Source organism: Lynx rufus, unplaced genomic scaffold (genome assembly GCF_022079265.1).
Source record: "Lynx rufus isolate CCGP_SWC_20201006 ecotype Redwood Valley unplaced genomic scaffold, mLynRuf1.p SCAF_24, whole genome shotgun sequence".
NCBI lineage: Eukaryota > Metazoa > Chordata > Mammalia > Carnivora > Felidae > Lynx > Lynx rufus.
The window spans coordinates 8,374,044-8,398,891 of NW_025814839.1; the positions used below are offsets into that span (position 1 = coordinate 8,374,044).

General features: G+C 46.0%; 2 protein-coding genes across 2 annotated transcripts in view; one reads left to right on the forward strand and one right to left on the reverse strand.

Annotated features, from left to right (window-relative positions):
- Positions 1–24,848, forward strand: part of FBXW8 (F-box and WD repeat domain containing 8) — a 122,077-nt gene that overhangs the window by 81,855 nt on the left and 15,374 nt on the right. Inside the window, exons 7-8 of the mRNA XM_047088004.1 lie at positions 1,839–2,045; positions 21,572–21,699. Of these exons, the coding sequence (XP_046943960.1) occupies positions 1,839–2,045; positions 21,572–21,699 (335 nt within the window). The remainder of the gene's footprint in view (positions 1–1,838; positions 2,046–21,571; positions 21,700–24,848) is intronic.
- LOC124518178 (60S ribosomal protein L39-like) lies at positions 14,945–15,396 on the reverse strand. The gene has a single exon (XM_047088005.1). The coding sequence runs from the start codon at positions 15,361–15,363 to the stop codon at positions 15,208–15,210; it is 156 nt and encodes a 51-aa protein (XP_046943961.1). The 5' UTR covers positions 15,364–15,396; the 3' UTR covers positions 14,945–15,207.

A 24,848-nucleotide genomic window follows, 5' to 3' on the forward strand; every position in this document is an offset into this window, starting at 1 on the left:
GGCACCCACTGGAAGCTTTTTGAAGGAGTTTACAGCTTCTGGCAAATGGCACCACCACAGTCAGTCTGAGCCTCTTGGTCTGTCAGAAGTCCAACAATAAAGTGAAACTAAACAGCTAGGCTGAGGATGTTAATTTTAGGGAAATAGGAAATGACTTTTAGAATGGGGGGGGAGAGGAAGCAAGCCACGACTGCTTGGCAGCATAGGCCTCATTTCTCATCTCGGATGAGGGGCTGCCGGGCCTCCCTGAAAAAGGTCGTGTCCCCCTCCCCCCCCCCCCCCGCCCCGCCCTGCGGGCTACTTTTGTCTTCCCAGGTGGGCTCCCCGAATCCCAGTGGCCATCTTCCCTGGGTTGCAGCACTGGCCTAGCCCTTCCGTCCTTCCTTTGTGATGCGTCCTCAGCTGGGCAGGTTGGGGGTGGGGCACCACTCACACTCACACTCACACTCACACTCTTGGGCCCGAGGATTAACAGCAGAGGCCCCCGGATGTCCTCTGGACAGTCCTTAGGATTCAGGCTTTTGAACTCGTTTGGCTTCTTGTCAGGGCCACGCCGTCCTTTCACGCGGTGGTTTTCACGATTACACAGCGTGCCACACCTGCTTTTGTATGCTGAGATTTTACTCAAGGAGGTGAAAACCTGGTGTGAAATGTGCTCGGGAGAAATGTGCCACTTAGGGACGTAGAAAAGCAAGTGATGCCTGAAGGGAGCGCCTCGTTGCCGTGCAGATCAGAGGCAGCGGTCACACTAATGCGGTCAGGAGTACCGTGGCGGTGGTATCGTACCCTCGATGACCTGGAAACAGCAGAGGACGGATAATGCCGCTCTTTTTAGCCTTTTAGCTGCACATTTCTGGTACCTGCACAAATGTTAAAATGTGAATTTTGCTGATTGGGAACCGAGGGGATTTGATTCAGTTTCTTGTAAAAAAAAGAAAACAAGGAAACAATATTTTGAATAGTTCTTATACTCTCATGTTTCAGAATTTAAAAGGCAGTAAGGTTTATGGGAGAAATCTCTCTTCCACCCCATCAAAGAACTCTGTTCCCTCTTTGCAGGCAGCCGTCCTTAGCAGATTTATGCTTGCACAAGCCACGCACACCGTGTTCCCTCTGCCCCCCTCCACGCACGTTAGTGCACTGTGAATCCTGCTACTCCCCTTCCTTGCTTTTTGTCCCCAAATTTATCTTGGAGATGATTCCATTTTGTATCATGCTTTTTTCTGTGACTACATGGTATTCCTGTTAATTAGCCCCTTAGTAAGGCATGTGTAGTAGGTGTTTCCAGTTTTTAGCTATGACAGCATCGTGCTACAGCAGGTAACCTTGTATGCAGTTTGTGTGTGTGTGTGTGTGTGTGTGTGTGTGTGTGTGTTTATTTGTAAGTAAATTCCTAGGACTGACTTGCTGGTTCAGTGCGTATGTGTGTTTGACATTGTGATAAGTATTGCCAGATTTCCCTCTAGAGAAGTTGGACTCGATTACATCCCACCAACCGTAAGTGGGATCCACAAATATGGTTGTCTCCCCTCTACTTCCAGACCGGTGTCCTATCAAGCTAATGGATTTTACTGCTATGACTGGTAAAAATGGTATCTCGGTGAATTTTTACTTCGTATGTCTCTTATTAGGAACATACTGTGTTTCTTTTACAAAAAGCATTTCTTTATTAGTGTAGGAACTGTGTTCTCCTTTCCTATGAGCTGTTTCTTTGCCCATCTTTTTCTGTTAGGTCGCTGGTCTTAGTGACCTCTGGGAGGCATCGTGTGTTTTTTGACCAAGTAAGGATGAGCTGGAGGTGAGACCTGACAGACTGTGTAACTCTTCCCCGTTCACAGGTTGACTACCTTGAAATCGTTCCAGATACCGGAAGGTATCCTGTGGCAGTGGCCACAGCTGGAGATCTGGTATACCTGCTGAAAGCTGAAGACTCTGCCAGAACCCTCCATTACGTCTATGGCCAGCCGGTCACGTGTCTGGATGTCTCAGCCAACCAGGCTGCTTTTGGTGTGAAGAGTCTGGGATGGGTATACGAAGGAAACAAGGTACAGAAATAGTAGGGTGTATAATCAACAAAAAAGAACGTCGATTTTTATTTTTTAGAAGGCAATTAAAAAATTAAGGCTCTCTGATATTATATATTTTTAAGATGTATTCAGACCCTATACATTTAGCATGGTAAAAAAACAAAACAAAACAAAACAGACCTGAAGCTCTTCTAAAGGATGTAAAATGGAAAGTAATTGTCTCCTTTCTCCTCCCTTCCCCCAGCCCCATTCCACAGAAGAAACTAAGCATTTTTTAGGTATCAAGAAAAATTTAATGTGTTTAGAAGTACATTTATGCACCAAAAACCGTATTTGTGGAAATGCGATCGTAGTATACATCTGTTCTGTACCCAACATTTTTATTCAGTAATAAGCCTTGGAGGGCATTCCACGTCACCACATACCATGCTCCGTCTCGCTAGGATTCTGGCGTAGGCTTACAACCTATGGTCTGTGTATCTGGCCCCCTCGCTGGTGGGCATTTAGGTCACTTTCACTGTCTCAGCGATTACAGGCAGTGCTACGATGCATATTGCAACTCTTGCGAGTCCTTGTGTGGTCGATCTCTGGGATAGATTCCCAGCGGTTGTGTTGCCTGGGCAGAAGGTATACACTCAGGATGGTGGTAAGGGTTGCAGCAAGATTTGCATTCTCACCAGTAGTGCATAAAAGTGCCTTCTGATCATCCTTGAGCCAGAATTAAGGAGACAAGTTTGTAATTGAAATTCTTTGCATGATGACTAAATTTTATCACTACCTAGCATTTTACTAGCCTGACTGTAAGCCAAGTAGTTAGTCTTAAATTTGATTTATAGAACTTTCTCTCTTCCAGTGGAATCGGGAGAAAGGGATTCAGTTTTTTATTTTGTTTTGCTTTGTTTTTCTCCAATTTTCCTGCTCTTGACCCTGCTGCCTATGGGTACAGTCCCTGGGAGGGAACTTCCCTGAGCCAGCGGCTCCTCTGACAGCACCCTTCTCCTTCGGGAAGGAAGCCCTTCTCCACAGAGCAGCACAGGAGCTGGAGGAGCCGACTCTGGATGCACACAGCCTGAGTTTCAGTACCAGCTCGGTAGTAACCTACCGCCCTGTGTGACCTTAAGCAGGTGGCTTAACCCTCTTCATGCCCCAGGGAGTTCAGAACAGTGGCTACTTGGTAAAATTGTAGGGTTAAATGAAAACGTGTCTGTAAAGCTTTAAGCGTGGTGCCTGGCGAGCGAGCATTACCATCACGGCGCTTTTATTTCCTCCCCTCATAGTTTAAGTCTGGCCTCTGGTTGTGGTTTTTACATACTGTTTCCCCTTTGTGTAGCCCCCTGTAAGGTCAGATCTCATTCATTTAGATGTTCACTGGTTTTGCAACTTAGTAAGTGCTCAAAGAATTGAAGCATCCTGGATTCCACGGACCTCTTCTTCGTTCAGGAAGAGGCAATAAAGTGGCAGAAAATATGTGTGGCTTATTGTAACCTCACTGTGACAACGGACTCCCTTTGTGCTCAAGTTGGCCTGTTTTGTTGGAGCACATTCACAGCTTAGCTGGCGAGATAGACGATGATAGAATTGTGCTGTGCCTTCCTAGGAAGTGGGGGAGGGGACCACAGTTGGTGTCCTAAGGCAGTTTCCTTTCTCGGGCTTTGAGAACACCTTCTTTTCTGGTCCCCACTGAGCTCATTTGTTGAGAGAAGAGAGACTGTTTGCTTTCTGACTTTTCATCCATCATACTTTCAGGCTTTGGTTCTCATTTATTTCTCAAGTTCTCGGCGTAGTGAGATGATAGTTATATTTAGCACTAGCCTGGTTTAAATTTGTCATACTTTAATAAATTTTTCATAAACAGGCCCTCTTTCTCTTTGACTTACGTGAGTGGATATATTTGAGAAACCAGCAAAGGGGCAGAGTGTTGAGCTCAAATTTAGACCGGGTGCATCCTTTCAACATCGATGTAAGAAAGTGCTGTTTGGGGGGCGCCTGGGTGGCGCAGTCGGTTAAGCGTCCGACTTCAGCCAGGTCACAATCTCGCGGTCCGTGAGTTCGAGCCCCGCGTCAGGCTCTGGGCTGATGGCTCGGAGCCTGGAGCCTGTTTCCGATTCTGTGTCTCCCTCTCTCTCTGCCCCTCCCCCATTCATGCTCTGTCTCTCTCTGTCCCAAAAATAAATAAACGTTGAAAAAAAAATTTTTTAAAAAATAAAAAAAAAGAAAGTGCTGTTTGGGATGCCTTTTGGGTTTTTCAACCCAGTTAAAAGCATTGATTATAAGAATCAGCTGATTAATCTATTGATTTTATGAAAATCCATTTTTAAAAGTTTCTAGTCCCTCAAATAAGTGATTACCCGGTATTTTTCATCGGGGTTTTAAAATGAAGAGTGGAAATAAATTTGCTACAAGAGCGTGTTTAACAACCTCTCCGAAATCTGACGGTAGCATTAGTCATCCAAATATTTTGTGAGTGCGGCTTCAAACCCTCCATCACTTGTGTGGGTGGAGAGTCGGTTGTTGTTCGTAGTTTGGTAATAACTTTGCATGGAGCTGTTTCTCCGACGTGAGTGCCGCCCACGGGAACGTGAGGGAAGCCAGGCTTTCCCTATGAAACTTCCCTCATTTTTGAGGAGGCAGCACTTTCCGTCTGATTGCGTTTAATGGATTGTCTGCTTCCTGAGAAAAACCTGCATTTTTAGGAATTGAAATTGTCATGTGATATCTCTGTGTGAATTAAGCCATGTTATGGGTGACGCTGTGAGATTTTAGTGTCCTCCTGCTATCCTATATCGTAATATCATAATTCCCAAACAGTCTCATGTGCGTTGCTCGGTGTCACCGTGCTTGTGAGTACCATGTTTTGGCTACATCTGTGCTGTGGCCCGGCCGCATGTGGCCCAGCACATTTTATTAGGTTGATGCGAGACCATTACCAGTAGAGTTTGCCTGGAGCTATATACACAGGGGGGTTTGTGTCTGTGCCTCTGGCCTGTATATTTAGGATTCAGATGAAAGCTTTATGAGAACAGAGAGTTTGGTTTATCTTCGTTTTTACTGATACAGAACTGGGGTTTAGTTATAATCCGTTATTGATTAACTGTGATCAAAGCGGACAGTGAAGTCCAAATACTGACACAGAATTTGAGTCAGCAACCAGAATTTCCCTAACCTGTAGAAGTATTCCAGAGGCGTTATTTTTGTTTAGCAGGAGAACGTCCTTGCACCGTATGATGATCACATTAGCATTTTATAGGCACCACAGCTGTCTGAGCATCAAGTAATAATGGTTCAAATCCATCCATTCACACATCTAGCTAGCCAGCCGGACGTGTGTTCGGCACAGAGAGTTACAGAACACCAGTTGTGTTCCTGGCATTGGAGCTTGACAACGGCATTCTGCATAGACTTCAGCAAACAAATTGGCACTTGTCAAGAACCTAGCCCTCTTACTACACATAGTCTCCTAAGGAAATGAAACACGGAACATAGCAGAAGTGTATTTAGTCTTAAGAAGAGGCTTGTAGGAGCCTCTGGGTGGCTCAGTTGGTTGAGTGTCCAACTCTTAATTTCGGCTCAGGTCGTGATCTCACAGTCATAAGATTGAGCCCCGCTGCATGGGATTCTGTCTCTCTCTCTCTCTCTCTCTCTCTGCCCCTCTGCCACTCACATGCTGTCTCAAAATAAATAAATAAGCTTTTTAAAAAATTAAAAAGAAAAGGCCTGTAAACACAGCTGGTTGTTCAGCTATTTCCGGCTCAGGTGGGAGGGTTCGGAGAGAGAGAGAGTAGTGTCCCAGTACATCTTGGTTTGCCTGTGTGCAAGGATCCCCAGACTTAGGGGTTCCAGAGTTTTGATATCGCCTTCTTGGGCTCTTTCTTACCTTCATTGGCATCGATGACCTGAAAGGTAGCCATTGCCCAGTGACTGAAGGAAAAAAGATGTGGTTGTGATTACTCTGGCCTCTCCATCATGCTGCCGTGTAAAAATCAGTGTCACTTCTGTTAACATCCCTCTAAAATTTGTTTGTGTGTCTCACATTTCCTGACTCTGTCAAAAACACTTCCTCCATGAGAATGGTATTTATGATACCATATTATCTTTATTAATTCTTTTGCTGCTTGAATTAAATTTTGCTCTCAGAGGTAGAGGGTTAGAAGATAGAATTGCCTCATTTAAGAGCATTAGGTTGATGATGAGCCTCATGCCTCATAAAGGAAAGAGAGAGACCCACTTAGGGCTCTTAGCGTCATTCTATGTATTTGGACATATTTCCTAATTTAGTTCTGAAGTACTTGGCATTCGATGGCAGATTGTATTAAGCAGCATGCGGCGCGCATCCTAATCAGGGAGATGCGAGTGAAGTAATTCAGAAGGCTGGAATATGTTTGACAAGGACGCTTGCTTGGCCCTGCTGCCTCAGCTTACATCACGCTGGAAAATAATTGCTAACGTCTCCTATGATAATCATTCCCTGTACGTGGACGTGAAAAGACTCTGGATTGGTTGCTTGTACTCATCACAAGTTGAAATATCTGTCTGAGAGAGCCTTCGGAATCAAACGCAGCGCCTGTGGATTCGGGCGCTGCTCTCCCATACCTACGCCAGAATGGAACGTCCATTTTTTGCTCAAGGTTCTATTGCAGAGAATAAAAGCTTGGTATTTCACAAGCAGGATGACTGATTTAAAATTTAAAGTTCACAGAGTAAATGGCTAATTTTCTTTTCACTCTCACCTTGAAAGCTTTAACTATATGTTTTGTTCTTGGAGAAATTTAAGAAAATAGCTCTTGAAGACCAGTTTTCTGGGTTCCTGAGTGAGGCTGACCATCATTTTTGCTGTTGCGGTTGCGGCCGTTGTTAATGACTGCTTATCGCACACATACCTTAAAGCTGAATTTCTGATCAGCACTGGAAACAGATGAATCACACAGGACATCTACATGGGGGGCTACAGCCTTGTGGGCCTTACCAACAACTTAGCAACATAAAGGTGGTTTTCACCTCATCAAAATGGACCCGAGGCCCTGTGGGGGCCCTCTTCCTGATGTTGTTGAATTTCAGGGTAATGAAAAGTTCTACAGATAAATAGATGATGATTGGACCTTCAAATGCAAAAAAAAAAAAAAAAAAAAAAAAAGAGAAAAAAAGAAAAACCAAAAAGCACCCAAATGCATTTTGGACACGTTTTAGTATTAAAATGGTGTCAGGAGGTGATATAATTGTTCTATATTGTTAATAATAATACTCACATGTCGTGAAAGCCTTGGAGCACCTCCCTAGCCCTGGGGTTTCTCAGGACAGAGCACAGAACCTCTGGCTTTAGAGACCTTCGGGACTGCCTCTGATATCCTGTGCAGCCATGGCAGGTGATTCTGCATTTCTTGGGAGTACTGCTGCTCACGGAAGCTAAGAGGGCTTGAGGGTCTCTAGCGGTCCTGAATCACTGCTGAGAGGGAGTGACAAAGTCGGAAAAAGGAAGTACAGGGGAAAGTGTTTTCAGCTCCATTCGAGAAGCTCTGTAACCACTGGGGACTCAGCAAGGGTTCTGGAGTCAGTTACACCTTAGGCGGGTCACTTGCATGCCTCAGGCTCCCCGTTTAGAAAGGGAAAAGACCCGGCAAAGGCAGGTGGTGGGCTTTGCACGTGGCTGGTGCTCAGCACTTGTCAGTTTCCTCCTTGGCCTTCCCCCCCCACCCCCCAACCCCCGCCCCCGGCTTTAGGTCAAGTGGGAGTTCTTCAGGAGAGCCTGGGCCGGGTGCAAGTCCAGACAGAGGCATCAGGCCTGGAGGAGGGAGTCTGGGAGGGGGGAGAGCAGCATTGGGGTGACGCGGGCCGGCCGGAACACAGGGGCCCAGGGGCTGGTGCAGGGCTGGTGCGGGGCTGGGCTAGGGCCGTACTTGTAGTAAAAGCAGTCTGTGGTGCTTCCCGAGATTCATTTTCCCGAAAATTGTTCTGGAAGAATACATTTAGAATAGATAAGGGATGGACCCACTTAGCTTCTTGCAGAACTACTGGAGTAAGTTCATGTGAATGCCGAGTCCCTTTGTGTCAAAAGCCTTATCGGAGAGGGCTGGAGGGCTGGTGCTGTGTCTCGCACATCTTTGTCTTTGCTCACATTTGCATGATTTTTGTACACCAGTGACATTTGTATCATTTTGGAAGTTTTAAAAACATTGACCAGTATTCTTGAAGTTCTAAGCAAAATTACAAGATGTATATAATCATCGTTGCCTTTCTTCTCTTTTGCCCCTTGAATTAGCTTAGAGTTTTATTTAGGGCCTAATTTTCTCTCTCTCTTTTTTAACTGAGATATAGCCGACATACAGTGTCGTATTAGTTTCAGGTGTTCCACATAGTGATTTAACAGGTCTGTACATTCGGTTATTCTGTCTGTCCTCATACAATGTTTTTACAGTATTACTACATTTCCTGTGCTGTGTTTCTCATCCCCATAACTTAAAACTGGAAGTTTGTACCTCTTAATCCCCTTCACCTATCAAAGAAGATCTACAGATCTGTTAACAGGGCCTGATTTTTCTAATGGCTTTCCTGATCATTTACACGGAATTTCCGTCCTGGTTTACCATTCCGCACCCATGAAAGAGCGTGAGCTTGGAGTTGACCTTTGTGTTTGTTTCACCTCACAAATAGTTATGGCTTTGGTTTCTTTGTGACACATCAGCCTTAAAGTAAATACAGCCCAAGCAGCAACTAGGTTTTGTTAAGGTTAAAAATTAGCTTGTTTTTTAAGTTAATAAAGATCAAGGGGTGGCTATTGGAAATGTTTGTCTTTGCCCTGGAAGTAAAAGCAATAACACCATAGAATAGGCTTCATGCTTTTGATACACACACACACACACACACACACACACACACACACACACACACACATTTGAAACTGATGGGTAGCTTGGCAAAGAGTAGGAAAAAGAAGGCACACAGATGACCTGTGTGAGTGGAATTTCAGAACACATACGACATTTTACTGTTTTCAAGTACGCAGAGCAGCTTGGACTAGACTAACAAAATATTACAAGTTAGAGAACTTTGCTTTTTATTCATTCCATAGATGGAATATGATTTATTCATTCACTCAGCTCTTCAGTCTCCTACAAGGCGTCATGTTAGAGTGGGTTAATAATGATAAATTATTGAGTTGCAGATGAGTCCTAATGGACACAAAGTTATTCTTCTAAGCATTCTCTCTGTGTGTTACTAATTTGCAGGGTAAAGGAAAACTCTAGCTCAGTCCAAGTTTGATCGTATTCCACATTAAGGAATTTGAGATGAGTTATGAGGTTTACAGTGTGTTCACATGAGGCCAGGAATCCAAAAGAGTGCCCCTCACCAAACGTCCACAGTTATTGGAACCTGTGAATAGGTTAGGTTGCATGACAGAGGGGAATGAAGGTTGTAGATGGAAGTAAGGTTGCCAATCTCTTGACCTTAAAATAGGGAGATTGTTCTGGATTATCTGGTGGAACCGAGTGTAATCGCAACGGTCCTTAAAAGTGGAAGAGGGAGGCAGGAGAGGAGGTCGGAGTAATGTCACATGAGAAGGTCCCGACCCCCAGTTGAGACAGAGGGAAGGGATCTAAGAGCCAGGGAATGTGGGCAGCTTCTAGAAGCTGGAAAAGGCAAGGAAATGGATTCTTCCCTAGGCTTCAGCACAGAACATAGCTAGCTGACACCTGGATGTTAGCCAGTGAGACCCACAGTAGGTTTCCAACCTACAGAATTATAAGATGGTAACTATTTGTTTCAAAGGAAGGGAGGGAGGGAGGAAGGGAGGGAGGGAGGGAGGGAGGAAGGAAGGAAGGAAGGAAGGAAGGAAGGAAGGAAGGAAGGAAGGAAGGAAAAAGAAAAAAAAAAAAGAAAAAAGAAAAAAACCCCGAGGCCAGAAATCTTCTGAACTGTTCAGCAGGTAGAAAGTAGGTCTGCTGGGGCGTGGGCCCCAGCCTCTGCTCAGCTCTCCTGCTCCAGAAACGTCCATGGATAAGGGACCGACTGGCTGGATCTGGACCAAATTCAATATCCAGATCCTTTCTAGGTTAGGACCTCTGGCTGAGGCTCCATCTACTCCCCGGGTGGCCCCATTGCACTGCAGTGTTTCCTTGGGGTGTGAACTCTTGTCTCATGTTCACAAAAATGACATGAAAGTATTTGCTCCCCAGGCCCCCCTCCCTTGTCTCTTCCTCTCCCCACCACTGCCTCTTACACCACCTATCAGCCTACCTCCTCATGGTCCCTATCTGGTTTTACCAGAGTGAGGGCTGCGTGCTGAGGACTGTGGGTAAGGCCCTGGTGCTGGCCTTCAGCCTGGCCCTCAAGACCTGGGGGGGTCGGGTTTCCGTCCTGCATCCCACACCTCCAGAACGAGCCCCTTGCTCCAGCCAGGCCAACTCGATCCAGAATATGCCATGTTACTGACTAGCAGTAGCGTTCCCTCTTCCCCTCCTGTCTCCCCACGTCCTTTCAGGGAAGGTCCGTCCAGAGTCCCACTTGCCAGAAGGAGCCTTACTGATGTCTGACTCTCAGTGCATACCCTTCTTCTCTGAGTTGTGTGGCATGTGGGTGTAAATCTCACGTTTTGGTACTGTCGCTGCCCAGCACGATTCTTAACCAGATTGGCATCAGCTGGGAGGTAGGAAGTGAGCATTTATAGTTGAGTAACACTTCTGTCCTGGTGGAGACTCATTTTTGGCTTGGGAGGCAGTATAGGTTAGTGCAGGGGTTCTCAGGTGCCAGGGGACACAGAAATATATGGACCTCTGCACCCTACCCCAAGGCTTCTGAGTCGGGGGGTCTGGGGTGGGAGAATACGAGAATCTGCATGTCTAGCGAGGGCTATGATGCCACTCGTCCAGGGGCCATACTCTTGTGCATCCTGGGGCAGAGGTTTAAAGAGCATCGGCTTGGAGGCCCGCCACCAAGGTTTGAATCCTGGTCCCCAAGCCGCCTCACTGTGTAGATGCTTTGACCTCTCCACACCTCCACTTCCGCGTGTATACAGGGTGTAAAGTCATAATACCCACCATATGGGATTGTGGGGATCGGGTGAGAGACTGCGTCATGGTGGGCTTTTGCACCTGAGAGAACGCTGTAAGCGTCAGCCATTATTAACCATTTTTCTTGGAATCCAGAAAGGCATTGTGATATGGTGGCAGACACTGATGTAGGGATGGGACAGGATGGGCTCTGCCTGCTGTGTCCTTGGCTACTGTCGTCACCTGTGTAACTGGGGCAAGCTATTCAAGCATTTCTAGGCCTTAGTTTCTTCATGTATAAAACGTAGGCAGTAGTATTTGTCTGTTTTCCTCTTGGTGGCTGTGAGAATCACGTGGAATATTCTGAGAAGATTTATATGAAAGGAATATCAGAATTATTATTAACAGCTGCTATGTATAGCATTCCTTATGTACAGAACACGTCTAAGCTCATGCATGTGGGTGCAGTCGTGAACCACACTGGCGGGGTGGACTGTCTGCCCTACGCCAAAGGCCGATTGTTCACTGCGATTGCTGGCCTCCTCCGTCGGCCGTCCTGGTCCTGTGATCTGATTTTAGCCCCACTCTTCCTGTCTGCCCCCTTCAAAGCCTTTGTCAAGTCTAACCTGGGGCCAAACGAGAAGTCTCCAGGCTCGTCAAAGGAAAATTGAGAACCGAGCCAGTGTGATAGCCTGAACTTCAGGAGCGATGTGGAGTCTGTAGGCTTACAGATACCTTCACGTGATGATCGTCTCACTTGTAATCTTCCTGTTGAAAAAGTAGCGTCTCAGTTGCCTATCATTTTGAAGAATTCATTTCAGAGTCTGCAGCCTCCCTTTTCTTCCCTACATGAGAGAGATGTAATAACTTTCTTTCTCATGGGGGCTGTGATCAGTTACATGTGGCTAATATTTGTGAAGGGCTTTGAAACTGGCTGTGCTCTTTGTTACCATGAGGCGTGTTGGGACATAACAGGAGGACGGGAGGATTTTCAGCTTTCGGTTAGACGTTTGTATAACCAGTGTAATCTCTTCATTGGGTGAATGCTCTGACAAGGAGCATTTCCTGTTGATTTTATGTGCCCCTTATCCGGTTCTTTGTGGCCACCTCTCTGTTCTTTATTCTAGCACTAGGACAGAGATTGTCTAGAGAGAGCCCTGAAGCAAAGCAGGGAGCTGTATTCTGCTCACTCCACAAAGTAGACCTGCCTTTCTTATTTCCAGCATCTATGAACGTAGGGCTGAGAGAGAGAGAGATGTGGGTTACATCTGCCTGTGTTTTCACCCGAGCTTACTCTTGCTCTCTGGGTTGCTTTCGGGTTTAGGTCATAATAGGTGTTGGTTCGGCCTCGCTCTGGTCCTTTGTAGACATCTGCCCGCGCCACAGAGCCCCTGCGTTTGGCACAGACCACGGTGATTGGCAGTGCCTTCCCAGGCAGGGTCCAGTCCTGGAACAGCGGGGGTTGCAGGTGCATTGGCACGTGCTGGTGGGGAGCGCACACGGGCCTTGCCCACCCAGCGCCTGGCGACTCTCAGCAACAAGGTCCCATCTCTGAAATATCTTGGCCTTGTGGGCTTGTCACTCCAATTAAAACTTCAACATGAAAGCAGCCCAGGCTGCTGCTTCCTTTGTGCTGCATGTGAGCGTGGCCCGTGCCAGGAGCATGTCATGGAGACCGTGGAGGGGGTGCCACGTTTCGGGGGCCTGCGCTCGTGTCGGGGGTCCGTTTCTTCAAGCTTCACGTCTTGCTGGTTGCTGCTGCTAAGTGCACCTGAGAGGCAACTTTCTGTTTGCCAACAGACAGTCACCTTTGGGCTGGTGGTGAAAGTCATTTTGCACATGTTCACAGATCTGCCGTGTTACCGAGCCTCACGCTCTGACTTCTCTCTGGCAAGGACTTACAAAATAGTCTCTCTGGCTGATTGTCAAAAATTACATCATATCGGAGTAAACTGCTTTTAAATCAGACATCCATTATTCATGTATATTAACTGCTTTTTTATTTTTTTATTGGCTGTTTTGTGTATGATTTACTCTTTTCTCACTAGGTCCCCCCTCCCTCCCCAATTGTCTGTCTTCCTCCTCGTTTTTTTTTTTTTTTTTTTTAATCTTAGCTCATCTGTGAATTTATAGAGGCTGTTGACTTAGCTTTGCATGTGAGTATGAATATGCTGGCCCTGCATTGTTTTGTAGTGAAATTTTAACCACGTTTTTGCAGGCCATATTTATGTTGGGTCAGGACAGCAGCTTGGGTCATTTACATGAGTAAATTCTACCCCAAAGACTGAGAAGTCTTTTTCTCTTGTACCTTTTGTATTGTTTTAAATGGGCATTACTAGTTTTGTACCTCAAGAGCCGTACTGAACGAACTGTACCTCCCACTTATGAAACAGCTAAATACGTTGCCATGAGTGGAAAAGCCAATGGACTTAATGTGTTCATTTGTATGCACGGAGCGGATCTCTAATGTAGGCCGGTGTGCCGTGGGCCCGGGATCGATAGACACAGGCCGAGATGTGTAGCACTCACTCATTCTTTCATCAGATCCGCGTTCAGTCCCTCCCATGGTGCCAAACACAGCACAGGTCTCCAGGAAGTACCTGTCCACTCCACACCATAGTGCCAGAGGGCCCCCTGGGCAGCCGGCATCTTTGTGGCCGTGGTGCAGTGCCCTGACCCGTGGCACTTGTCTGTTTGGAATAAGGACCACGTGCAGTTTGAACTACTTATTTAACCCAGATCGGCAGGGTTATTGTGGATAATCGGTATTTGCGTACTTTTAAGCACATTTACCTGAATCTTTGCTCACCGTTCCTTCCAGCACCTCAGACCTTTTTTCTGGAATGATTTTCCACCTTCCAAAAATATACTCTTAAGAAGTTCCTTGAGTGAGGGTCTCCTAGGCGCAGGAGTTCTCTGTATTTTTCCCCAAGAACCTCTTTTTTTTTTGGCCTCAGTCTAAAGGTAGTTTTGCTGGTCCCTTATAACTGTGGGTTGACAGTCCTCTATGCTCAGCCCTTAGGAGAGACGATTGGTTTGGACTCCACTGGGTCCACTGAGAGCTTGGCTGTCAGTCTAACGGTCACTGTGCTCAAGCCTCTTCCTCCTCTTTTGTCTGCTTTGAAGATCTCTTCCTAGTCTTACTTTTCTGTGGTTTCTCTCTGATGTCTCTAGGTGTGCCTGCACTTTCATTTTTCCCATTGGATCTCTTGTGCTTCCTCCTTCCGGTTGTAGAACATTCTCAGTCATTGTGGAAATTTTCCCCTCCCTCATCCTATCTGTTCTTCCTCTCTGGAACTCAGGGCAGATGTGTGTTGGACCAGCTTGTCCTCTCTGGGCTGTGTGCTGCTCACTCACATTTTCCATCTCTGCCTCTCTGTGTTGCATTCTAAGTGACGTCTTCAAATCTGTCTTCAGTTCATGGAATTCCTTGGACTTTAATTCTCTAGCTCGTCCGTTGCCTTTGTAATTTCTAGAAATTCTGTTTGTTTTGTTTTTGCCGAGGCTTCTTTGATGCTTTTGACTCCTCACCATTTTATTTCTATAAACATTTTCAGCATACGTTTTTTGTTTTATCTAATAAACATCTGATATCCTTGGAAGTCTAATCAGTTTGTTTTCTACCTCTCATTTTTGATGAGTTGTTCCTTTCTGTAGTTGGGATTTTTTTTTTTTGAGCCTCATAAATATCTATCTATTTATTTATTTTTACTTTTAATTTAAATTTTAGTTAACGTACTAATATTGGTTTCAGAATAATTCAGCGATCCATCACTTACATACAATACCCAGTGCCCATCACAAGTGCCTCCTTAATGCCCATCTAGCCCATCCCCCACCCACCTCCTTCCATCAACCCTCAGTTTGTTCTGTGTCCTTAAGAGTCTCTTGTGGTTTCTTTCCCTCTCTCCTCTCCCCCCTGCCCAACCCCGCCTTGGGATTTTTTTTTTTTTATGAGCTGTATTTGGCTGATCTTGATTTGTAGGCTTCCTTTTGTTCTTTGTTTTTTTCCAATCAAAAGGTCTCACATATTTCTTACTGAGCCAACCTACTGGTGCAGAGGCATAGTAACAGACAAAAATCATTTCCCCGGTAAAACAGGTCTATTGTTCAGGTCGTAGGGATGACTACAGAGTGATAGGGGAGGAACATGGGGCCTCACGCAGCATTAATGTGTGTGCCATCTCGTGTGCGATCCCTTATAGATGCAGCTTGGTTCTTCTCCAGTGTCTCCTCTTGGAGTTGTACCTGATTTTATTACCGGTTTTTATCTGAATCCACTGGGGAATAGGATGATTCTGCTTTTGTTCCTTGGCCATGAATTGCTTGATCCGGAAAGTCTTGTGAGAAGACATGGAGACAACTGTCAACTGCCCACACCACAATGGCGGAGAAAAGGGAAGCAATTTGTAGGTTTCCTAAGGGGCCTGGGTTGAGAGGATCTTCCTCCTGAGAAGACCCTGCCAGCTACCAGGAGACATGTTACCAACCTGAAAATACTTCAGTTACCGGGCCAGGGGGCTTTGGGGCCTTGCAAGTAGTTTAAATGTCTATTTATTTATTTTTGAGAAAGGAAGAGAGAATCCCACGCAGGCTCCAGACTGTCAGCACAGAGCCCTATGTGGGGGGGGGGGGGGGGGCTCTATCCTGCCAATGAGAGATCATGACCTGAGTTGAAATCAAAGAGTTGGACGCTTGACTGACTGAGCCACCCAGGTGCTTTGGGCCTTACAGGTAGTATAAATTTAAACTGTGAACCTGGGTGAGGGCAGACCCGGGGCAAACAGTTTCCACACTGAGTTGAACCTGAGGCAGAAACGAGTTTCCAGAGAGGCTCTATTTGCCAATGGATAGGCTTCTCCACTGGTCTGATTTTTACTGAGCGTACCCGTCCGTACGAGGGCCCCAGCAATAGGCAGACATCTCGGTTCTGGTGTTTCCACTTGGTGCTGGCCAGAAACCGTGCCTCTTGTCTCCCAGGCTCCTGGGCTCCTGACATTGGCAGATATCCTCAGAGCAGCCCCTGAAATGAGCGTCCCTTCCTTTTCTGGTTTTAGCGCCCTCTTCGTTTTTGGCTCCTCCGAATTTCTCTGATTTCTCAGGAGTTAAACAGAATGTTTGAGGAATATTTAATAGACTGAATCTTATGCAGCATTTTCAGTGTTTGTAAACAGGAGGGCTTTCCCCGTATTCTAGTCTGCTGCGCTGTCAGAGAAAACCTTAGCCTGGCTACAGTTGGAGTGCTCTAGAATCTGGATGGTCTGGAGAGGGATCTGTGGAACCTCCTTCTGTTTTGAGTAGGATGAAGTAATTCTTTGTATAAGCCAATAACGGGATTAGGCATCCAGAAATGGGGGAGTGCGTCAAGCAAAAAAAGGTGTATCTGCGTATTTATCGTGAACCAGACTGTGGTTACCAGATTTGCCGATGTACCAATCAGTTCATCTCCAAGCACGTGCTGGGCCCTTGATCAGTGCTGCAGGAATGAATGATAGGATTTCTTCCCTAAGGAACTTAGGGTCTGAGTCCGAGGCAGTGTTCTATGGCATGTGGCATGGCGCTTGGTAGCACAGCCTCAGCTGGCCTGGCCGAACCAGTTTCCGGTGTTTGAGAACCACGGGTCTGAGAAAAAGAAGCTGACGTGCCGTTCGAGACGGCACCTCGTAAACAGCAGCTCAAGCGTGTAGACAGTAAATACCTTCATTACCGACGAGAGGGGATGAACTCTGCCAAAGGCACAGAGAGAGCACAAAATAAGCTTCCTTGGGGTGGAAGAGGAGAGGACGTGAGGACTGTTTGCTTTATGCCCTAGAATTCGGCTTCTTACCATGACTTTCTCCCCTCAGAAGAGCGAAGTATGTGTGGTAGTGGTGGGGGCGGGTTATTAGGGAATCAATAGAGAAAAGTAGGTAGACTGTCATCTCCAAAGATTTCAGTCAAATACCCACCCCCATGCCTTTTATCTTGGACTCTCTCAGCCTAGCATCTGCCAACCTTCCGCTCTCCTTGTCCCTTCCTCCTCTTAAAATAGCAGCAGAGGGGGTGCCTGGGCGGCTCAGCCAGTTAAGCATCTGACTTCGGCTCGGGTTGTGATCTCACAGTTTGTGGATTCAAGCCCCATGTCGGGCTCTCTGTCAGCCCGGAGTGCACTTTGGATCCTCTGTCTCCCTCTCTCTCTGCCCCTCCCCCACGCAGCAGACAAGTGATCTTTAATTCACCATGCTTTTGAAAATGCCACTGTCGGGGCGCCTGGGTGGCTCAGTCGGTTAAGCGGCCGACTTCGGCTCAGGTCATGATCTCGCAGTCTGTGAGTTCGAGCCCCACGTCGGGCTCTGGGCTGACGGCTCAGAGCCTGGAGCCTGTTTCCGATTCTGTGTCTCCCTCTCTCTGACCCTCCCCCGTTCATGCTCTGTCTCTCTCTGTCTCAAAAATAAATAAAATAAACGTTAAAAAAAAATTAAAAAAAAAAAGAAAGAAAATGCCACTGTCTCGTAAGGAAGGCTTCTGACCACTCCTCACTTTTTGGGAAAGGCAGTGCTGCGGTCCCGAGGAGGCCAGCCAGCTGCTCAGGTGGGTGTTGGAGTGATGCCTTTGACAGAAGTGTATGAGGAGGACTTACTGTTTTGGTAAGTTTAAAATCAAAACACAGACGGAGTTCCTTTCTTCATTCATCAGTGTGTGACCAAAAGTCGGGGACCGCGAGGCTCTGTAATCTCTTCGTAGTGATTCCTGTATGCAACTGGGTGCTGTTTCATGATGAAGGTAACAGTGTGCCCACATTTAGGAAACCTCTGCCGCGCGATATTCACTTCTTACTAGGTGGGTGAAGGACCTCGCCCACTGCAGGGACAGTAGCCGTTGGTCAGCTCTTGCCTTCACGCTTTGATAGGAAGGCCAGTCCTGGGCGCACTGAGTGTTCCGGGTCGCGCCGGGGTATCCCAGATGCTGGCCCCGTGGCCGCCCCCCACTTCCTGATTCTACCCTGCCGCCCCCGCCGTTACAACACCAGATGCTAGGACGTGGCTGTAAGGTGGGCCTCCTCAGAGAGGCGGGTCCCACATTTCGAGGAGCAGGTCAGCCGGCGGCCGTGCACCAGCTGGTGAAGAGGCGGCTTGTTGCAGCTGGCAGCAGGCTGAGGCCTCCACGTGTCACCCACCGTCCCTGTTCATTCCAGTACCGACTGCAAAGAAGATGATTGATAAGTATTTGTTGCAGTAACGAAGTACGTTATTTTGCCTAAAAATTTATTAACAGCCCAAATAGCCATCAATACGAAATTACACATCCATAAGAAATTCTATGCAGGCATTAAAAAGAACAAGATTTACCTATAGATACTAATGAAGAAAGGACTCTCCTGTTGTTTAAGTAGGAAAAACAAGTTATAAAACAATAATCCCATTCAGGGAAAGAACAGTTTTACACACGCACACGCATACGTAGAAAGGCAAGGCAGACCTGTGTCAGAAAAAGTCTTGCGGTATATACACCGAACTGCTGAAGTGTAGTTATTTCTGAGATTGACCTACAGAAGGTTACCGCTCCTTATTTAATTCTGTTGTGTTAGAATTTGTTACAAGATCTATTACGTTTGAAATCAGAAAACAATTTTTTTTAAGAAAAGAATTTCAAAGAAATCTGAATAGCTGACAGAATTTAAAGTTTGGATTCTAAGACTAGGATTTATGAAGATATTTTAAGGTTTTTACGAAGAGGAGGAAAAAACACAGAAAAAAACTTTCTGCTGAAGTTCTTTGTCTATGGTGTTTGCTTCCATCCGGTGCCCTCTCCATCTGCCTGGAAGCCAAAGAGCAGGGAGGGCCACCCAGTGTCCTGCGACTGTAACACCGCACATCCTATAGTTACCTCTGCAAAATAGCTGTTGGTCATTGTAGATAATTCTTAAAATAAAAATTTGCTCTGTAATCACTGTGTAGGCTCTTCTGCAACATTCACTTGGTACTTAAAAGGAAAAATCCCCAGCAGCATCTATTGATTTGGCGGTCACATGAATGCAGAACATTTTCTCCAAGATTTTAGCTCTGGGTAGTATTTTCCTTCTTTCTAGCATATCCATACACCTCTGAGAGGGAGTCAAGTGGCCATGGGTTGAGACTCACCCAACTAGGGCAATAAAGAGAAAAATTAGTCTAATGCATGGTCTTAACAAGAGGGGGAGTGTGAGCATGAATAATTAATCTCACTAGTCTGTGGCAATCAGATAAAATGAAGTCCCATTTGCTCAACCTTATTAAAAGAGAGAGAGCGTGGGAGGGAGCGAGCAAGGGAGGGAGAAATGGTAAAGGTCGTTAAGGGACTTTTAACATGGAAAGAACCGCCTCAGAGATGGGTAATGTGTTTTCTAATCTCTGTGGTCTTTAACTAACCCTAATGGTAAAGGTACTCTTTGGATATTCTGATTCATTGAATTATTAAACATTTCAGAAAATACTTGACTCTTCGCTATGAACTTTGATGCCTTTATGATGAATTTGCAGTCTTTCCGGAGAGGGATCAGAGTTCCCTGTGTCACTCAGAGATGACCTATCCACTTGTCAAAAATGAACTAGAAAAAGTAAAGATGGACTGAATACCAGATTTTAATTCTTAGGTTTACCACGGACCTTTGCACTTTCAAGGCCTACCTTCCTACGACGGAAGTGGAACTATTATAAAAACAAAAAGAAATTGAGTCTAACAACTCCACTGAAAGCTCTATTATGATACAGAAGTGTGGAAATTATGAGAGACCATGAGGTTGCTGTTTGAATTGTTTTTATCCTTCCAGGAATGGATTTTATGCAACTTTTAGGTTACTCATTATAGATAGATTTGATTACTTCTAATCAATATTGCTTGGAAGAAGAACTTCTTTTGGATATTTTAGAATTGTTGAAATTGTTTTCATTTAAACTTGTTGGAATTTTCTCAAACTTACTTTCAACTGCGTGAAAATAAAAATAAAATTTAGCTTGCTCTCTGTAGCCTTTATGATTAGGAAGGCGGTTTAAATTTTGAAATTGCCTCTTTCCTTTCAACCTCTTTCAGGTGCTGCTCACAATAGTTAATTAATATTAGTCTTTTTTTTTTTAAACTGTGAAGCATTTCCACAGGTTCACTTATTAGAAGTGTGTGTTGATGAAGAGATCGTGGTTTTCAAGGTGGAGACCCACAACCTCTCAGTACTGAAATAAGAATCTGTATCCTGATAATTGGTAATCGTACAGGTTGAGAAGAAAAAGATAGCACATTTCATTTTCATGTGTGTGAGAAGGGAGGAGAATCTATCTACAAAATATTAACATTAAAACTTCTGAGTTCGGGGCTCCTGGGTGGCGCAGTCGGTTAAGCGTCCGACGTCAGCCAGGTCACGATCTCGCGGTCCGGGAGTTCGAGCCCCGCGTCGGGCTCTGGGCTGATGGCTCAGAGCCTGGAGCCTGTTTCCGATTCTGTGTCTCCCTCTCTCTCTGCCCCTCCCCCGTTCATGCTCTGTCTCTCTCTGTCCCAAAAATAAATAAACGTTGAAAAAAAAATTTATAAAAACTTCTGAGTTCAATAAATTTAACCACATGACCAACAGGATAGAATGCATGTTCAGGGAGGGGGTGTGTGTGTGTGTGTGTGGGTGAATGAGGAGGCTTTTGAACTGTGAATTTGGGCAAGGGCTGTATCTTCAGTATTAACAACAGTGAAAAATGCATAGCAAGCATTTCATGTTAATTCACTGAATTACTAAGATTTTTTGTTTAGTAAAAGACTTAAATATTCTTTAGAAAGATTCCTCATAAATCCTCCTTTTTTTTCTTTTTGCTGGAGAGATAGCACAGAAATGTTCAAATATGATGAATACCTTGTCTAGTGATCAAGGATACCTTATTTGCCTCTATACCTTATAGAACAGAGCCTCCTAAAATTAGCAAGTTGAGAGTGGCTGAAGAGAGAAATGTTTGGGAATGTTCATTATACCAATATGATTATACCAATTATATCAATAAAAAAAATTTTTTTTAATGTTTGGGAACAAGGCTTTGTGTTTTGGTTTGCAGTTTAACCTAAAGGAATCACTGGTCATGTAGTGATTAAGTGTCCATCTTCCCGGATACTTGTAGTGTTGTTTTTACCTTCTGGGATATCCACAGAGAGAGGGGAAAAATAAAGAGAACACAGGCTGGCTCATCTGCAGACATCAGAAAATCAGAAAGCAGCTTCTCAGCAGCCAGTGACCCTTGTTTTCTCTGCTGCTTTTTCTGGCTTAGGAAATTGGGATACCTCATATCCCCATTTGGCATTTTCTTTTGTGTCCTAGGATTTTGCACCTTGGCCTGAGGAATTCTTGGGATGTTCTTTTGTTTTCTTTTGCGTGTCCTTTTGTCATTCCAATAGCCATATCCCTACACTGTCACTCCTTGGAAAAGGTAAGGACAGTAAGCGGCAGATCCTGTCCCTTATAAAAGGAGCTGGGGAGTAATAATGGCCCTGCCCTGGGCAAGGCTGCAGTGAGAAGTGTTGCATGTAGGCCTCCTGTGTGCAGCTGCAAACCCACGCATCTTCCTTCCTTCCCAGATCCTGGTGTACAGCCTGGAGGCAGAGCGCTGCCTCTCGAAGCTGGGTAACGCGCTCGGGGATTTCACTTGCGTCAACCTCAGAGACAGCCCTCCCAACCTCATGGTCAGTGGCAACATGGACAGGAGGTAAGTCTGAGCGAGGAGCTGCGTCTCGTAGCCACGGGAGCTCCTGCCGAGGCTTTGCCCCTCGGCTCGGCGCCACTGTTCTCGCTCATTCCCTCTGCTGCTCACACCGCTGTGTGCTCGCTCCACAGCCTCGCCCGCCTCAGCTCAGCCCTGATCCTCAAATACCGCCCCTGTGAACGTGGAGAACAAAGTCTTGCATTAGGTAATAGTTGGACAGAGCTGGGTCTCCGCCTCATTTCTGAAACGCTCCGGGAAGGTGGTCTTTTCAGCCATTTGGTGGACACAGTTGGTAGAAGGTCCAGTGAGACCACTTGGAATATCTTTTGTTCCCCTGCTGCAAAATTTGTTTGGCATTTAAAAGCTCACTTTCTAATATTAAAAACAATAACCTAAGGGCTGAATCATGTTCAACAGAATAGGGTTGCCTGCCAAATGATGTCAAGAGTGTATTTCAGAACACTGTGGTGTCCCTCTGGTGATGGGGGGAGAAAGGGACTTGATGGGAACAGATTCCAGTTTCTCTTTAGCTGATTAGCAGTCTTCTCTTGAACGCTTTGGCTTAGGGAGTCGGGTTTTCCTGGTACAGGGTCCAGTGCCAGGCACGACGCTCCAGGAACCATCAGCACGAAAGGATTAAAGTGTTTGAAAAGACCCTCTGAGTCCAAATTTTAGGTCTTTTTCTCTGCCCATTCCCTCTCCCCCTTGTCTTTTCTTTTCCTTGTCTTTTTTTTTTTTTTTCTTTTCTCTTTTTTTTTGGCTGGTTATCTGCCTTGTCTGATCCGGTGCCCTGAAGAGAGGTAGCATGGCTAGAGGCCAGGGTCTGCAGGCGCCCCCCTCCCCCGGCCCGGCCCCGGGCTGCAGGTGGTGGGCTGCTCGGTGGGGGGGGATCGGATCGCGAGGCGGGCACTCCTGCGTGCCAAGTCCCAGACCTCGGCCGCACCCGCACCGCTGCAGCAGCTTGCAAAAATAATTATCATGTCAAATAATATTTTCAACTCCTGACCTTCACCCCTCTGCTACCCCCTTCCCCTAGAGCAAACAGATTATGTGAGTGTGCTCTATCGAAAGAAAATTTTTTTCTCAAGGCTTCCTAAAATGGCTGATGATTTCTGAGCTCGAGAATTGAACTCCTCAGCGTAGGTCCCATTTTTCTATTTCAAAACAAAACAAAACCAGGCTTGATAAGCGGCCCCTCGTGAGGCACAGCAAATGAAACCAGTCAGTTTGTAGTTTTACTCCCATGTTTGAGTTTGTAGACTGAGCTGTACAAAGGCTCCAGGCTTATCTGATAGGATCTCCCTCCAGGGACCTAGTAGCTACTAACCGCTTTCCAGGAGAGCGAATGCAGAGGGCTCCTGCGGGCGTCCACATGGAAGGGTTTCGGATTGTAGCTTATGCTTCAGAGTTTGTTTACAGCGTGAGCGTTTAGGTAGGTGTTCAGCTACATCTCGGCTCACAGGACAGCATGGTAGTGTTCCAGAGAAGAGACGGCTCCCTTCTGCCTAACTTAGCCTAGTCGGTTGTAGGGCAGTTAAAGCCAGGTTTTCCTGACCCTTGTTGGCTGAACTGGATCCTTGTCAGTTAGGAGACCTACAGACTTCAGACTCTGTAAAGCTGAATTTTTCCCCTGGAGCAAGGCTGTCTGAGGGGCTAAAGGCCCTGTGTAAAATGGCTCTCTGGTCGTTTTCTTTCTTTCTTTCTCTTTCTTTCTTTCTTTCTTTTCTTTCTTTTCTTTCTTTTCTTTCTTTTCTTTCTTTTCTTTCTTTCTTTCTTAAAAAATTTTTTTAATGTTTGTTTATTTTTGAAAGAGCACAAGCAGGGGAGAGGCAGAGAGAGGGAGGGAGGGAGCGAGACACAGAATCCGAAGCAGTCTCCAGGCTCAGCACGGAGCCCAACGTGGGGCTCAAACGCACAAACTGCGAGATCGTGACCTGAGCCAAAGTCGGACGCCCAACCGACCGAGCCGCCCAGGCACCCCTCTCTGGTCATTTTCAAGTGCAGATTTGACCATGTTAAGCCTGTTTTATTAGGAAACGAATGTTATGTTTTTTGTTTGTTTCTTAATCCCCTGTCTCTGTGGGGTGAAAGGAACAGACTAGTGGTTTGGCGTTCAGGAGGCGGTGTGCAAGGTGGCATTTCATCAGGGCAGTCCTACAACTGCGTGCCAGCTGTTTGACCACTCTGCTGGTGACCATCATATAGGAGGTCATTCTCTGTGAAGCAGAAAAGCAGTGTAAGCACAAAGAATTTGAAACATGGGTGTTAAAAAATTATGTCTGGAAAAAGAAAAGAATAAAGAATGTAGGCTTTCAGATCGGTAGAGGGAAGTCGTGCGTGCGTGTGTTTCCCCAAAGGCTTAATGAGCTATGAGTAGGATCTCACTAGAAATGCACACCCAGGCTCATACAGCTTATGTTTCATTTCAACAGAGGCAGAAAGGGGTCAAATACTATGAAGAGAACTATATGTAGTTCTGGCTGCCACTACAATGGTCAGTGCACTTGTAAAAGCCTGGAACCTCCTTTTTTATATTTAAACTTAATCCTACTGCACTCTCTTCATACTCTATCAACAACCTAAGAGTGTAGTGGACTGTAAAGATACATGAAACTGTCCCAGGTTAGGACAAAAATAACTTTTCATTAACATAAGGAAATCAGCAAACATGGGTAGAATTTTGTAAGGAGCTTGGGGGAGGGGTGGGAAGCAGGGGGGACTGATAGGCTGAAATTAAAAAGGAAAAAATAGCAGGGCACCTGGGTGGCTCAGTTGGTTAAGCTTCCAACTTCAGCTCAGGTCATGATCTCTCAGTTTGTGTGTTCGAGCCCCGCGTTGGGCTCCATGCTGACAGCCTAGAGTCTGCATCTGATTCTCTATCTCCCTTTCTCTCTGCCTTTCCTGCTCATGCTCTCTCCCTCAGAAATAAGCATTAAACACACACACACACACACACACACACACACACACACACACGGAAAAAGCTCACCTAGCCTGTCACCCTGTCCACAAGAAGCAGGTTAGAGTCTGATGAAGTTGAAGAGAATGATTGCCTGGAAACAGCTCTGGTTGGATCATGCCTCTGCCTCTCCCCTGCTGGCAGAGAAGGGCTATAAAGCAGGGGCAGAGTGAGGTGTGGCTCTGCACGAGAG

Bases quoted from the DNA above. Each gene is read 5' to 3' on its own strand.
- LOC124518178 (XM_047088005.1), bottom strand. From the start codon at position 15,363: ATGTCTTCTCACAAGACTTTCCGGATCAAGCAATTCATGGCCAAGGAA.